Source organism: Pleurodeles waltl, chromosome 10, assembly GCF_031143425.1.
Source record: "Pleurodeles waltl isolate 20211129_DDA chromosome 10, aPleWal1.hap1.20221129, whole genome shotgun sequence".
NCBI lineage: Eukaryota > Metazoa > Chordata > Amphibia > Caudata > Salamandridae > Pleurodeles > Pleurodeles waltl.
In genome coordinates this window covers 232,818,136-232,834,241 of record NC_090449.1, presented here as the reverse complement: position 1 = coordinate 232,834,241, position 16,106 = coordinate 232,818,136, and the positions used below count along the sequence as shown (strand labels likewise).

At 42.7% G+C, this 16,106-nt stretch overlaps 1 protein-coding gene across 1 annotated transcript in view; it reads right to left on the bottom strand.

Moving 5' to 3' along the window:
* The window catches only part of VPS35L (VPS35 endosomal protein sorting factor like), a 430,244-nt gene that overhangs the window by 354,537 nt on the left and 59,601 nt on the right, over window positions 1–16,106 (bottom strand). Inside the window, exon 2 of the mRNA XM_069210247.1 lies at window positions 9,041–9,140. Within this exon, the coding sequence (XP_069066348.1) occupies window positions 9,041–9,140 (100 nt within the window). The remainder of the gene's footprint in view (window positions 1–9,040; window positions 9,141–16,106) is intronic.

Sequence of the window (16,106 nt, the reverse complement as noted above, 5' to 3'; positions counted from 1 at the left end):
AACTGAGTCTCCTCTCGTTTTGCTGGGACCTTACCCATAATAGAGTGTAGAGTCACCGGATTTATACCTGGTGTTACTGCATGTGGTTGTGCTGGAGCACCACGCGCTGGGTTTATATTTAGTGTCTGCATCACAAATTGTACCAATCGTCTATATATTGCTGTTAATTCAGTATATAAGCGTCGTACCTCAGCCACCGCCATGTTCGCAACCGCAGGATGAGGTGTATATGTGGCCAATAAAGGCCAGGTAGGACCTTCATTACTTAGTGGACCTAACCTTACTGGTAATATTGTATGGGGTAAGGCGCCATCAAGCCAATTATTATGTTCTTGATAAGATAGAAGTATCTCTAAGTATGCGTACGCCCTGTACTGCCCAGGCGCGTTCGCAACTGTATATGTATGGAATGCATTTATGTTCCCATCAACTGCTGGAAATGTGACCCAAGAATAGAACAGTTCTGTTCTATAGGCTGCGTGAGCGTCCACCACAAATGTGACTGGAACTCCCTGTCCTGTAAGTCCATGTGCTAATAAATGTGTCGTAAGTGATCATCTCATATTAAGAGCTATTTGTACAGCCTGGGGATTTGCCATTATAAAGCACTAAAGGTTCAGAGAAGGCACACCAAGACAGGGTCTTTTTTCCTTTTAAGGTTCAAGCTTGAACAACCACCCGCTGTAATTTAGGGTTACCTATACAGCGGTGGTGGAGATCCTCAGTACCACGGACGTCTCCGTATATGGAACTGAGGAGTCATTATATTAGATGAGACCGAGATATACCGGTGGACCCGAAAATTAGAGCCTGACCAAACGTTGGCGGCGCCATGTCGCGTAGTCTCTCATTATCCTAATGAGACTACTGGATTTTGAGCGGCAAGATCTTTCACAGTGTGGGGGACTAAGTCTGATCCACGGTGAAGGACCCTTGTCACTCTAAATCCGGGTTTTGCTCCAGCTAACTAGCAGTGCCTCATCTCTCCCAAAGGGAAGAGACAATTGGGCAGCCGAGCGCATGACATCTTAGCACTTCCCAGGGAAGTCGTGGTCACTCAGGTCCCAACCGGTTCTCTCATTCACAGTACGGTCTCACATAGAAATGACAAAGGCAGTTTAAGTTTTAAAGATTGGTTTACTAAAACAACTGCATTTTAGATAGCAAAGCGTGAGCTGCAATAACCAGAACTACACAACACAGTAGGATTAAAATAGTAACGATGAGAGTGAAGCACAAGAATAAAGCTATCATAGTGCCGCTAGGCTATGTTCTCTCTAAGTTATATTTCGAGCACAGCATGTTAAGCTCTAAGCCTGCCTTTCAGGTTCCCCTGGGAGGACATCAACCCTCATACCTGAGCAAAGGCCTGTAATCTGCATCAGCATCTGCAACGGGACAGTCAGCATCTAGTTGTAGGTTCCTGGCCGGAATCTCCCTCTGACGTGTACTGGGACTAGGAAGTGTTTTTATAACTAACACGCAGATGTTCTAAGAAAGTGTCCCTACGTAAGGATGTGTATTTTCTACGAATACTGGAGACTAAACTTCTACCACGTTTACCGGCAATGTACCAGACTGTAGCCTTGACTGAAGCACAGGGCGATCATGAATGCATTATTTGAGAACACAGTGCTGAACTAAGCTAAACAGTGTGATAGAAGGAAGTTAAAACAAGACCGTAAAACTGGTTATTGTAAAATAACAGTATGAGGCTGAATAAAATGTATCTAGGGCAAAGTGCAAAGCGGCCTAGTATGTTAAACTAACGTGCATGAAACTATATTAAAAATGGCTACACTACAATAGGGTTGGGGGGCACCACCACCATGGCGGTGGCATCCTCCCTGCGAGCTTGGTGGTCCCGCATTAGGACTTCCAAACTCATAATGAGCCCCTATGTTTTCAACCAAAAACAGACAAGGAGAGAGCAAAGTCGAATTCTGCCATCTAGCCATGCCCACTCTAATTCCTCTTCAATATTTCAATTACAAGAACTAAACCTCTCATTTCTTGATGTTGAGGTACAAGTAGCAGGTAGGGTTTGGTGCTGTGAAATCACATGCAAGCAGTTTACAAAGTTCATGAATTTGACAAATAATGAAGGCTTTTTTCTGAACTGCAGAGGAAGGCCCCTAGTACTCACCACTATGCCTCCTTTAGGAAGAGAGCCATGATGAAGAAGAAAACAAGTTACTTACCCATAACTACAGTTATCCAGTATTGGTATCTTTCATAAATTCACATGCTTGAATCAACCCCGAAGTGGGAGTCCCACGGTACATGAAAAGCAATAAGCACCAAAAAATGTTTCCATAGGCTATAATGTTAACCCAAATTACTCATATAGCATATCTCTGTTCTTTTGTGAAAAGGACCAAAACCTGGCTGCTGGCCAACCAGGCACCAGCACTCTCTAGAATACTCTCCCGAGAGGCTCTTCCCCTCATATTTTCTAGCACAAGAGTGAAGACCATGACCTGAGAAGGAAATGCGAGCTTCTAAGGGGAGGAGGGTGGGTCGCATGTGAATTTATGAAAGATACCAATAATGGATAACTGTAGTTACAGTTAAGTAACTTGTTTTCTTATCCAGTATTGGATCTTTCATAAATTCACATGCTTGAACCTGAATAGCCAGCAGTACTCTTAATAAACGTCATGCCCGCTGTGAATGGTGGGTGCGAGCATAGAAATCATCTTAAAACATATTACCAAATAACATGCTTATAAATCTTGTTGTATGTGTATAAACGAAATATTTTATATATATATATATATATATATATATATATATAAAATAAAATTGCATAGCAACTATAGACTATTGCATATAGAATAATGTCTATACATTAAAGGAAAGATCTCACCTTAGTAAAAAAGATGACGTAAGACCGCCTGTCCAACGAGAGAGTCAGTTCTTTGTGACGATTCCAAACAGTAGTGCTGCGTAAAGTAGTGTGTAGTATTCCACGTCGCAGCCTGTCATATTTTATCCAGAGTAATACCCTGAAAGAAAGCAGCCGATGTGGAGACTGCTTTTGTGGAGTGCACTCTCTGGTGCTTAGTCAACGGTTTTCCTGCTTTGGTGTGGCAAAACTGAATTGTAGATGCAATCCACCGGGCTATGGTGGCCTTAGTGACCCCTGCCCCTTGCCATCCATAAGCATAAGATACCAGCAGCTGATCTGCCTTCCTAAGCTGCTTGGTACTTTTAAGGTAAAATTTCAGGCATCTCTTGATGTCCAACGAATGCCGAGTCTTTTCTGCGATTGTCGACGGATTCGGGAAAAAAGTTCTTAATATTACCGGCTCATTCAGGTGAAATGATGAGGGCACTTTAGGAATGTACCTCGGGTTAGTCCTAAGAAGTACAAAGTCAGCTGAAAAGACAAGAATAGGTTCCTTAATAGTAAAGGCCTGTATATCGCTGACTCTTCTGGGGGAAGTAAGAGCAAGCAGAGTTGCCACCTTCCATGTGATGTATTTGAGTTATGCTCTGTGAATTGGTTCGAATGGAGCTTTCATTAGCTGGGACAGGACTACATTCAGATGCCACTCTGGCGGAGGTGGACGCACCAGAAGAAAAGTGCGAAAAAGACCTTTCATAAACTGTTTAATAATTCTGGATGAGCCAAGTGAGGGCATATCTGCTGAGCGTCTATAGGAAGCTATAGCTGCCAAATGGATCTTAACGGATGCGTGACATAGCCCAGTCTTTGACAGGGTGAGAAGATATGAGAGAATTTGCTCCGGCTCAATCTTTAACGGATGGAACTTGTTCTGCAAACACCAGACACAAAATCTCTTCCATTTGAGTTTGTACGTCTTATTTGTACTGTCCGCTCATGCCCTAGATAAAATCAGTCTGCATTCTTCCTCAATGTTCAGACCCTGGAACTCACGGAACTCAGGAATCAAGCATGCAATTGCAGAGATGCTGGATCAGGATGAAGAATTTGACCTTGAGTCTTCGTGAGAAGGTTGTGGTTGCAGGGAAGGCGCATGGGATTGGTCACTGACAGGAGTAGAAGCTCCGTGTACCAATACTGCCTGGGTCACCTGGGTGCTATGAGTATTATCTTGCAACCCTCCAACTTCATCTCCCTCAAGAGTCTGGGAATCAATGGGATGGGGAAAAGCGTATGCAAAGATCCCGGACCATCTCATCGAAAGAGCATTTCCCCATGACCCCGGGAGTGGGTATGGACAGGCGTAGAATTGGCATTTGGCGTTCTGATTGGTGGCAAACAAATCCAGGGTTGGTCGTCCCCAACATTGGCAGACGCTGTCCAGTACCGTCTGGTCGAGTTCCCATTTGTGGCAGTTGTCGTCCGTCCTGCTGAGAGAGTCCGCCAGGATGTTGTTGACACCTGGCAGGTGCTCCACCCTGAGGCAAATGTTGTGCAGCGTGAGCCAGTCCCAAAGAGATTGAGGTTTCCTTGAGAGGGAGAGGGATCTTGTTCCTCCTGGTTTGTTGATGTAGAACATGCTTGTTGTGTTGTCCGTACGGACCAACACAGATGACCCTGCAATCCGTGGAAGGAACGCTTTGAGCGTGAGAAAAATTGCTTTTAATTCAAAAAGATTTATGTGCATTCCTCTCTGCGCATCTGACCATCTTCCCTGAATGTGCATGTCCTGTAAATGACCTCCCCAACCTTCCAATGAGGCGTCTGTTGCGATGATGAAGTCTGTCATTGGCGTGAGAAAGGTTAGCCCTTGAGAGAGATGGTTGACTTGAGACCACCATCGCAATGCCCCCACTATCTTTGGTGTAACACTTATCAAATCCTCGAAGGATCCTTGTGACTGGGTCCATTGGAGCTGTAACTCCTCCTGCAAAGGTCTCATTCTCAACCTTGCTAGATGAACCAGGACGATGGATGAGGAAATCATGCCTAGGAGTGACTTGAACAGTCATACTGAAACGGACCTTCTTCTTGAGATCCTGACAGCCAAGTTGAATAGTTTCTGCTGCCGTGCCTGAGTGAGGTACGCCTTGTTTTCGATGGTGTTGAGTTCTGCACCCCAAAAAACTACCCTGCTTGTAGGAAAAGTGACTGACTTCTGGAAATTCACCGTTGGTCCCAAACTGTGAAATAGTTCTAGACAAACGTTTGTAGCCTTGGACACTAGCTGTGATGAAGGAGCTTTAATCAGCCAGTCGTCCAGGTATGGGAACACCTGAAAACCCCTGTTGCAGAGAAAGCCTGCTACTGGGGCAAGACATTTGGTGAAAATTTGTGGCGCTGACTTCAAGCCGAATGAAGGATGACTCGTTCTTTCATCAAGGAGAGGATGGCTCAGATGAAATTGAGCCCTGAACGCCTTTTGCACCTTCTTTATGATGCACTTTTTGACGCTTTCTGGATCTTTCAGCCTCACCCAGGTCCTCAGATCTGGACCTTTTATGTGGCCTTTCTGACTCACTCTCCTCACCTGGAGTACAGGATGTTGCCTGTAGAAAAACTGAGCAGAGCTCAGGGAGATTCCCTTCACACGACGTGCAGTAGAAAACCTGGGGGAAAGAGCCTCTCTGGAGAGTAGTCTAGAGGGTGCTGGTGCCTGATTGGCCAGCAGTCAGGTTTGGGTACTTTTCACAAAAGGACAGAGATAGGCTATATGATTCATTGGGGTTAACATTATAGCCTATGGAAAATGTTTTGGTGCTTATTGCTTTTCATGTACCGTGGGACTCCCACTTTGACGACGGGGATGATTCAAGCATGTGAATTTATGAAAGATCCAATACTGGATTGGGTTCCTCTGAATGTTATTACAGCTTTAGCCAAACATGAATACCATGTAAGCCACAATGATGGGAGGGGTGCTCTCTCTCATGAAAACAATTATTTAACCAGATCACAACACAACATACAGCCAAATGGAGGAGGTGTTCCTCCTGACCTCAACAGGCCATAAACATAAAATGTTCAGGTGAAATGTGGTCCGCTGAACATCCCAGTAGGTGGACTCCAGACTTTGCTTTCAGAAGCAGTGTTTTTTCTAGAGTAATACACACCCCAGACACCAGAGATAGGTGTGTCTTTTATGGGGCTTATATAACTGTAGCGAGAAGCACAATACCATAAAATATTTACAAGGCAAATGTTGGAAGAAATATATTATTGCAGCACAATAACATATTTTACAATCCCAAAACAAGAACAAAGAAGTGTATTCTGGAGGGTTAGATGCAAGACCATTACCATGAGTTTTTCACTTTATTTACGCCAACACCCAATGTGAGCCTGTCTGCAAAGAATAGCTTATAAATCACATTCTATCAAAGAAAAAAGGTCAGTTAGTCACCATATTGTTGAAACAGCAGCACACTCCTTAAAAGGCAATATAATTCTTAGACATTACAATCCTTTTGCCCCCCAAATTCATAAATGAAAGCCCACCACCTCAGAGCTTGAACAGCACCGATTAAGGCTTTGACCTTACTTGAATTACAGTGTGGTAATTACTACTTTTGTTGTTGCAAACCTGCAAACCTAAGTTAAGATCAGGACCCATCCCACAATCATAAAACACATTACTCAGCACTCCAGCACTCTGGTTGGATAAACAGACATGGTATAACTTAAGAGTTGCAGGCATTGTTTCCTTTACTACCTTACAGCTTCAAAGAAACATCAACCAAATGCCCATCTAACAACCATTAAGTTTCAATTGAATGAAAAATGAAAATGTAGCACTGACACTGCCACCATGCATTGGAGTTATGCTGTCACGTGTACTGGATGGACAGGGCACTTTACTGTATGCATTCCTTGCGTTCCCGTAAGCGGCCTTTCACATGGTGGGCAATCATATATTAAACTGAACTTTGGAACACAAAGCCATTAGAAGAATATCTCATTTTCTAACCAAATTTGTGTAAGTTGCGCAGGGTCTTAAAAATGCTATTTCATCAATATTTCAATCTGTGGTGTGTCAATGGGATTAGGCCACAGTGAACAATTTATTTAACTAAAATGCAGACAATACTAGATTTCCTTAAGAGTGAATTCCAGCAATGATGTTGTGGTGTCGAGTACAATTCTAGTGCTATTTAGAGTTGCAAGGCAACACATCGTCAAGCTATCAATAAGAGAGCTGCTGGCTGTCCGACAGTCACGCAGATTGCATGTGGATCTCACCTGCCTCCCAAATTTGTCAATGTTACTTATACAGCTTATGTAGTGCAGGCACTACATCCACTACCCAGGAACTGCACTGCTGATATGCGCTTAAGGAAGACATGAACAAATCTGAAACTACACAGATGAGTATAACAAACCGATGTTGGTACAGCAGCACATTTAAACAAAGGTTTCTTTAATGCAATTGTGACTATGCTTCTCTGATTGCTGCAGGCAAAACATGTCAAAGTCTCTGCCCAAAGACAAAATTAAGTATATACATACTGCCCACTGATAAGATGTAGTGTAAAAACAGCAATGGTTCTTTTGGATACATTTTGTCACAAATGCTTAAGAAATCAATTCTTACTGCGAAAATAAATCACAAAACATACACGCAAGAGTAACATAGTTATTGAATGAACGACATATATTTCATAGTCATTGAGTAGCAATAAATCATGTGGTCAAACAATAAGTGCTCAGTAATTTTGCAGAGTTTTGGGCCTTTTCATTTACTTGGTTACCTAAGCTTACATTGGATTGCTTTTCTTTGACAAAGGCATTTGTTTAATCTATTAAGACCCCTGTATAATCATACAGGGCTGAGGGAAAATAAAGATTTCCAACATCTTCAAGTGTTCTCAGTTTTATTTTTGAGACCTTGTCCTCTGTGGAAAGGAAAATCAGTTCTGATGGCTCATAGCTTATAGTCTCCTTGGGGAATTATTCCCGTCAACCAGGCCTTGTGTCCAAAGCACAGCTGGTGGTCAATTTAGACCCAGACCCCCTGTTCAAGATCTTTGGGAATCCAAGCAGCGACTGGCCTTTTTTTCATCTTTTTTATTTTTTGGGTGGGTTCGCAGACCACATTTTGGTTTTGCAATCTGACAAAAGGTTGTGGGTCTGTGTTGCACCACCCAAGGGTCCCCTGACCCAGCACCAGCTCTGAAAAGGAAAGTTTAAAAAGCACCCATTTGGGGGTTTGCAGACCATGTGGCCTTCAATGTATACTTAATTTTATTTTTTCAGAATGCATGGATGGAGTTCCTGTATCCTTTAATAGTGACCACAACATTTTTCTTCAAGATCCAGTCAGTCAATCAGAGAGTTTTGTGTCCTTATAATTGGTTTTGTGTCAGCAGACCAGAAATGGAGAAGGCAGAGAAAGCTTCTCCATCCAGAGTTGAGTATTTTTTAAATTAGAACCCCAATCTTACTTTTGCAGAGATTTATCTAACTTAACTGACAAGTCATATCAAGTACATGCATTCTAAAGATACCTTCATAACACTAACTTCTCAAACCCTACTCAACCCTACTGTAAACCAAGTAAAGACACTTCCCCGAGTAAAGCTGTACTTTCATGCCTAGTCCAATGGGATTCTGTTGAGCTGTTTTTTTTTCTGTAGAAGGGTGTAAAGATACCTATAAGAGTTAAAATGTGAACTGCCACTTTTTGACATATTACGTGAATGAATCATCTTGTAGCAGACACACATCCATGAAATATTTACTTTGTGGATCACTAAAATATGTTTTGAAACCCTTTGCAGCGGCTGTAATGGTTATGAAATTTAAGTATATCTAAAACGCAATGCTGCATAAGACATATTTAATAAATGCAACAGTAAGTAGATTTAAAGTTATGCAATGGTAACTGGACAAAGTACTTTGCTAATGTGACACTAACCAGAGCAAAGACAATGAAACACATATTCAAAAGGCACTGACAGTACCACGATTTACATGGTAGTATAACTATCCAGATCTCAGCACCATTTCAACAGTATCATTAAAAAAGAAATTGGCAAGAGAGGGATCCAGCACCACTTGTATCGACCGACAAAAATCCCAATGCAGATGGGGCCAAAAATAAGAATCAATAAAGTATAACAGAGATCTTACTGTGATGAGTTTCAAAGGATGATAGTCCCCATAGTCCACTGCAACCCTCTCCGGTCTGCAGGAATCAAGTTCTGCACCGTAGTTCCTGAACCGGGAATGCCTGCAAGAAGGAAAATCTAAATGTTTGTAATGCTATAAGTGCACTATGACTTTTTTAATTTAGACAATTCATAATTATACAGTGGCAAGATATTCAATGGAAGGACATTTGTTGGTTTCCTATGTTGTTAATCTACTTCTAAAGCCCTACATCCCTCCAAGAATGGATCTTTGAGCACTTTCACAACTTCACTCTGAGAATCTACAATATGAATATATACATACCTACATACACACAGTATAGACAGCTCAGGCAAGTCTAATCACATACAATGTTTCACACCCAGGAAGCTAATTACCTACCAGAGTAGCAAAGTACTTCAGCCGGGTGACAAAGAAGTTCAAACCCCATGCCCTTGGACAATAAAATATCTAGGTAGATTTTGTCAACGGGGTGACATTTTTCCAAACAATTTGGGAAATGTAGAAATGTTGCCTTCATACATACGCTAATCAACTGCTGAAAATATATACATCTCATACAAGCCTTACTTTTTGGATAAACAAACGTAGTTCCCTCAAATAAACCTTGTAATCCTAAAAACAAAATCAGCACTATTTTTGCCTGGAAATTGCAGTTTTCATTTTTATTATACACACATTTGGTCCCCAAACATCACTATGTTATTTTCATCAAAGTGGATGCTTGTAGCGACATCTCACCATGTAAAAGAGGACCATGCTGCCCTTTTGGGACTTTTGAAGTAAAGTATTATCCACTTTTTTGTTTATTAGCAGTGCTACATTTTTTCTAGCTTTTCAAATTATTCCCTCTGTGCTTACCACTACTGCATTGTATTCTCTAGTCACCTAGATAACCATGCAGTTCTTTTTGGGTCGCCCATATTTTTTGCTAATGTATTCAAGTGGTAGGAGACACTGAATTCTGGTTGTGATCAGAGTTCTTGGATATCTTTCAGTGCAACAACACTTCTGTCTTAGCGGCTGCAACACCGTTTCCCTGTTTTGGTAGCACTGGCCAATGGATACCACTTTTAATCCTCCTCACATCATCTTCGGTAACGTTATCAAGGTGACGTATTACCAACTCTGCTGCAAAAGAAGGGTCTTCATGAGTGGTGTGCCTGAGATGTTCCGGGCGAATGGTGTGCAAGTCGTAGTGTGAGGGGGAGAGTTTGTAGCATTCAATGGCGCAAACCAAAGCTGGAATTATTGAGAGTATGGTAGGGAGTGCCACTGCATGCGTGAGATGAGATGAAATGTTTTCCGAGTTGCATGAGTGGAGCTGTTGAGGGTGTGCAACCCTTTGAATGATACGTCAGCATGGAGCGTGGATCACTTACGCTTACGGCCACGGAGGTCTCTAGCATAAATACCTTAGGGACACCCTAGTTTCTCTTAAATATTGGGTGCTCTTGGTGAGGTTAAAAAATGAGATGATGCAGGTGCAAAGAGTATTAACTTCCTGAATCAGTATTTTCAAAATGTTTCCAGTACTTTGAAAACAAATTGACCCATAGGATGCTCATGTGCATGTATGATTCATAGAGAGACTGTATCTTGCATTCCCATACAAAGTTTTCTCCCCCACACAATCTGGATGGAGCAATCCCGTTTATGCTGATGCACAACTTTGAGCTGGGTGTGCAGCTTGGGGCCGTATTAAAGGGGACGCGGTACACGTGTAAAACAAACAGATACCACTGGTGTTTTCAATGTTTACACAATGCACTATGGAGTCGCACGAAAATGTGAGGTTCGCAACATGCAAAAATCCTGCACACCACCACCATTAGCTGGCAAAATAACCAATGTATTTATATATCTATCAGGGCACAGAACGAGAGAGTCCAAACTTCATTTCCCCAGTATATTTTGTCGATGTATACTTTCCGGTCGATATAAGCGTGTAAATATCAATTGTACATAATACGTTTCTGTCAGAAGATTAACCTGCACATTTTTGAGCGTTTGAGGGCAATACCAATCCAATAAGGGCATTTGTGAGATACTTCCGATGCTCCAGTAAAATACAAGAGTAGGACAAAATAATATTTTAGAAAAGCTGTATCACCGCGTGGTAAATTTGGTGTGAAAATAACTGAATTAGTAAAGTAGGGTGAGCTAAAATAAAGGCCTCCTTATTTTAACAATGCTTCAAATTACTTCTATTAGTGCAAGCAGCCATTGAGCAGCTAGATTATCTTTCACGGTGGAATAACTGTGACACCAAGCGGCTGCTCGCATGTACTGCAGTCTATCATGATAAATTGGCAATGGCTTTCCATACGCTTTTATCTCCTCTCCACACACACGTACGGTCACAAGCACGGGGACACAGAAGGCGCACAGTGGTGAAGGAAAGGGTCGCTACAAAGGGGGTTTGACAGTGCATGGCAGAAAGGGGCAACAAAATCACAGAAAAGTTAAGCTGCAAAGTACAGCATGAGAGGGCCAGAAACAGCGTCCCCGAAAGGGGCCGAAAGTGTCCCTCTCATAAGGGATCACTGCCCAGAAGGTGGAAGCAAGTGTGCCCTTTCCTTACAAACCCCTCGTTGAAGAATCGTGAGGTTTATATGAACCTGCATCTTATTGCTCATATTGTTTTTATTAGAAATTATAACAGATTGGGGGTTATGGTCTATTACTTATTTGGAATGTCTGTGCTATCCGCGCTGATAGCATGCAGTGCTTTAAATGGGCCGGTACTGAGTATCTCCACTTCTTGATTTTGAAAGGGAAATTACCGGCACATCTAAGAAACAAGTAGGTACTCTGGAATAGGGTACCTGAACTTTTGTAATTCCATTTCAATCACTAACAATTTTGACTTACGTTGTAACTCTTTCAGTTTTCGGAAACTTTGAAGGTGTTTACTAAGTATCCTTTATTTGTGTCTGGGTTGGTTTATAAAATGCATCAAAGATTTTTGTAAATACCTTAATGTCCTGACTGATGTGTTTTAATTTGTGGTTTTAACTGTGCAAAAACTAGTCGACTTGTGTGACATAATAGACACTCGTATAGACACAGAGTCTACGAAACTGACCATGTACCTTTTTAATTATGCCTTTGAATACTGGCTGATAAAAATTATTGTCGTGAATTGGTGGACATTTTTTAAAAATATTTTGGACCGTTTCTACATCGAGGCACTCACATCGTTGTTCTAAGTTTTATTCATAACACAACAGACATATGCACTTTGTATGCACATTACAGGAAGAAGGCACTCCCAACCAGATTGTTACTGTGGCACATCAGCATCTGGGCCACATTCTGTGAGTAACCAAAAAGGTTACAGGAGGTAGATAAAATAACACAGGGCGTGATTTACTGATCTGGTAGTCATTAAAGGCAAAATTCCCCTATCATAGAACCTGTGGTTGAAGCTGTCAGTGCTTCCGATATTGGCCCATACGAAGAGCTGGGAGGACCATCTATGTTTGTTTTTGGATCTAACCCATTCCACAGTCCACTGCGAGTACTGACACACTTGTAGGTTTTTTTTATGTACAACAAAATCTTTAACTCCAAAACTGGTGTGCATTGGGACTTTGTTTGGCATATTTGACTTCCCTAGACGTCCACTGTAGATGGTGCATAAAATACCACTGTGGCATTGAAGTTTAAAAGTCATATGTGGACTGCAGTTGGTACTTGCAAGCACATATAAGACACAACTGTGTGTCTGACAGGATCTGATCTCTAATCATACAATCAAACCCTAAGTTGTATCCGACGTTTTTGTACAGCAAACACGGGATGCAGGAAGTCCCTTAATATTGTCAGGATTCAGTGGATCAGACTCCATAACGGTTCAATGTATGATGAGAATGCAATTCTGTGTCTCCAGCCTGCTGTTGTTTCAGCATCCTCAGTAGAGTCTGCACCGTGGGATCTTGAGAATATTAAGGATCTTCCTACATCTCGTGTTTGCTGTACATAAGCGATTTATGATTATATGATTAGAAATAACCTTTCCTGGTGATAAACTGTGTTTAATTTACGAAATCATCACTAAAGAATTACACAGTCTCAGTATATAAAATCCTCAATTTAGAGTCTGTGCCACGGACTCGTGATAGTATTAAGGATCTTCCTGTACCCCGTGCTATCTGTACAAAAGCGAATCACAAACAGGCATTGTTGCGAATTTAAAAGTTGAAGTTATTTACTGACCCTATGGAATTGAATGCGGTCTATTGTGCCTCGAGTTAAATACCACTTAGGATTTGATCCTATGATTAGAAATAACCTTTCCCGATGATAACCTGGTTATAATTTATTTAATAATTACTATTAGCCCTGAAGAAGTAACTATCCTATATGACAAGGCAAATCATGTGTTGGCTAGATGATAACCAGTTGAAGTGTAAACCACTTGAAAACGTGTCAGTGCAGAATACTTGATCACAGCCATACAGAGGCATTCTTTTTTGTGCACAAGGTCCTGCAGTTGTATATTTGGTCTCTGTGACTTTGTCACGGTGTGGGGATCATTGGAGTGGCTACTCCCACTACACTGCTGAGCACTCTAAGTAAACGTGGATTACAACTTTATTTTAAAATATTCTTTATTTGGTATTGGAAACAATAAAGCTTTAGAATCAAAACCAAACAATCATAAACATATGCCAAGTAAAAACCTTGGTGTAGAAAGGTTCAGTTCCAGAATCACACAACAATTCACAAGTATATACTGAATGTCAGGCGATGCATGAGCCAGTCCGCGAGCCCACAACGAGCTAGGGAAAGAAAAGCAAAAAAATCCCTAGTGTGAAGGTCAGTCAGAGGTCGATACTGAAGAGGAGCTACCAGTGTCATCACCTGCCGCGCTGTCCGAGCTAGAGGGGTCCAAAAAGGAAGACAGCAGTTTGCTCCAAGTGTCAAGGTCCTAACTCAGTTTGTCATTGGTCCTGCACTTTCTCAGTCTCATCTTATCTGCAACAGCCCATTATGCTACATCATGCGCCCCCATCGGTTCAGGCCTGGGACAGCCCTATCCATCCAGGTGATCAACAAACAACGCTTCACCAAAACCAGGAGCAACTGTAGACATTTAAAAGCCATCTTCTGGCCCCTCCTGCAGCAAATACACCCCCCAATAAACATGAGACTGGGTCTGGTGGACAAGGAATTGCCAGCACTGATGACACCCTCTCGCCCGCCTGGTCCCAGAAAGCACTCACCATTGGACAGTGCCATGCAAGATGCAAGAAGGACACTGTCAGATGAATGCATTGGGGGCATCGCTGGGATTTGGAAGGATCTATCCTGTTTAACCTGCATGGTGTCATATGTTCGATGGCGATAATGAAAGTTAGTAAGTTTAAACCTAGGGTTGCTTGATACAGTGTGTACCAACTCGCACATACGTGACCACTGCGAGTCCCCAAAGTTCCATCTCCAATTCTTCACTCCAGGGCGTCCTTGCAGGAGGAGGGCTTCCTATCCCCAGTCCACTGACATAGCTTTACACAAGTGTGTGACAAGATGTTGCCCCCCAACCATCTCGGATAAGACCCGGAAAGGATAGGATATGGGAGAAGCCATTGGAAAGGAGGGCCAGATGTCCCTAGCGATCGCTGAGAGGCTGGCACAATGAAGGAAATGACCTGCCCCCAGAGTAAAGGCCTCTTTGGCTGCTTAAATAAAATGAATTCATAATTGGGGAAGAGATCCCCTAAGGTATCACAACCTTCATCTCCCTATAGGGTCATGTCCACTGAACAAGTCAGTGCCCTGAACGCAGGTAGATCCCACAAAATTGAAGTCCCTGGCACACGGGGTCCGTCTTAATACCAGTTTAAGTTCGTCCATCATACCCAAATAACGGAAGCTGTCAGCCTCCCAACACAAGGTCAAAACCGGTAAGAACTTAAGGACTGGAGACCGCAGAGTTCCCAGCAGAAAGATCAAGGATTTCCAATGGCTAAACCGAAGAACCAACACTTTTTGGAACCTGTCAATGTCTAGTAATAAGGGAAGTGAATAGTGCATTGTAGACAGATAAAATAGTGTGTTGTCTTCATACAAAAATATAAGATGACTAGTGGTATCCATACTAATCCCCCAGGGAGCCATCTCCTGCCGAATCTAGATGGTCATCGACTCCATAGCCAGGGCAAAGAGACGTAGGGATAGGGGGCAGTACTGTCATATACCCCTACTGATGGACCAGATTTCTGAATATAATTTATCCACCCAGACTCTGGAGATGGGCTGCGTATGCAACAACTGCACCCAGGAGCGAAACAGAGAACCAATCCCCATTGTGCTCAGGAAGTATGGCCACTCTACTGTATCGAAAGCCTTTGCAATATAGATGGAAAAACTGCACGGTTGTCCTTTCCATTCTCTACCTCGTGTAAGACATTTGTCAACCACCTTAAATTCATAGTGGTACTGCGACCAGGAATGGATTCACATTGACCTTTGTGGACCAAGTGATGCAGGACAGGATCCAGCCGGAGGGCGAGAGCCTTACAAAGGATTTTGGTGTCTGTGTTAATCATGGACAAAGGTCTATAGGAAGAGTAATCTGAGCCGTCAGATGCTGGTTTAAGCATCATGGACATGTAACACATAGATTCAGGTATGTTTCCAGGAGGTGTTGGGTGAAGGAAGGAGAAAAAGCCTGGTAAAACTCTGCTGGCAGGCCATCACCACCCAGCGACTTGCCACAAGGGAGCCGCCACATTGCTGCATGAATCTCTTCCAAATGTGAGATCAGCATTCAGGTCCGCAAAGGCATCTCCATCCAACCGAAGAAGGGGCATAAGATTCAGAAAAGCATTAACGCGAGCCAGGGCCGGTGGGTGAGGGGTTGCAATAGATGCCCTCCTAGTGAGTCCTGAAGGTCTCAATGTCTCTCTGCGAGTGCACATCCCCGCTTGCCGAGTCCCGAAGGTGGAGCACCGGGGAACGAGGAGTCACCCTTCTAAGGAGTCAAGCCGGGAGACAAACTGAAGTGTCGCCCTCCCTGTGAAGAAGCTTGCAGTAC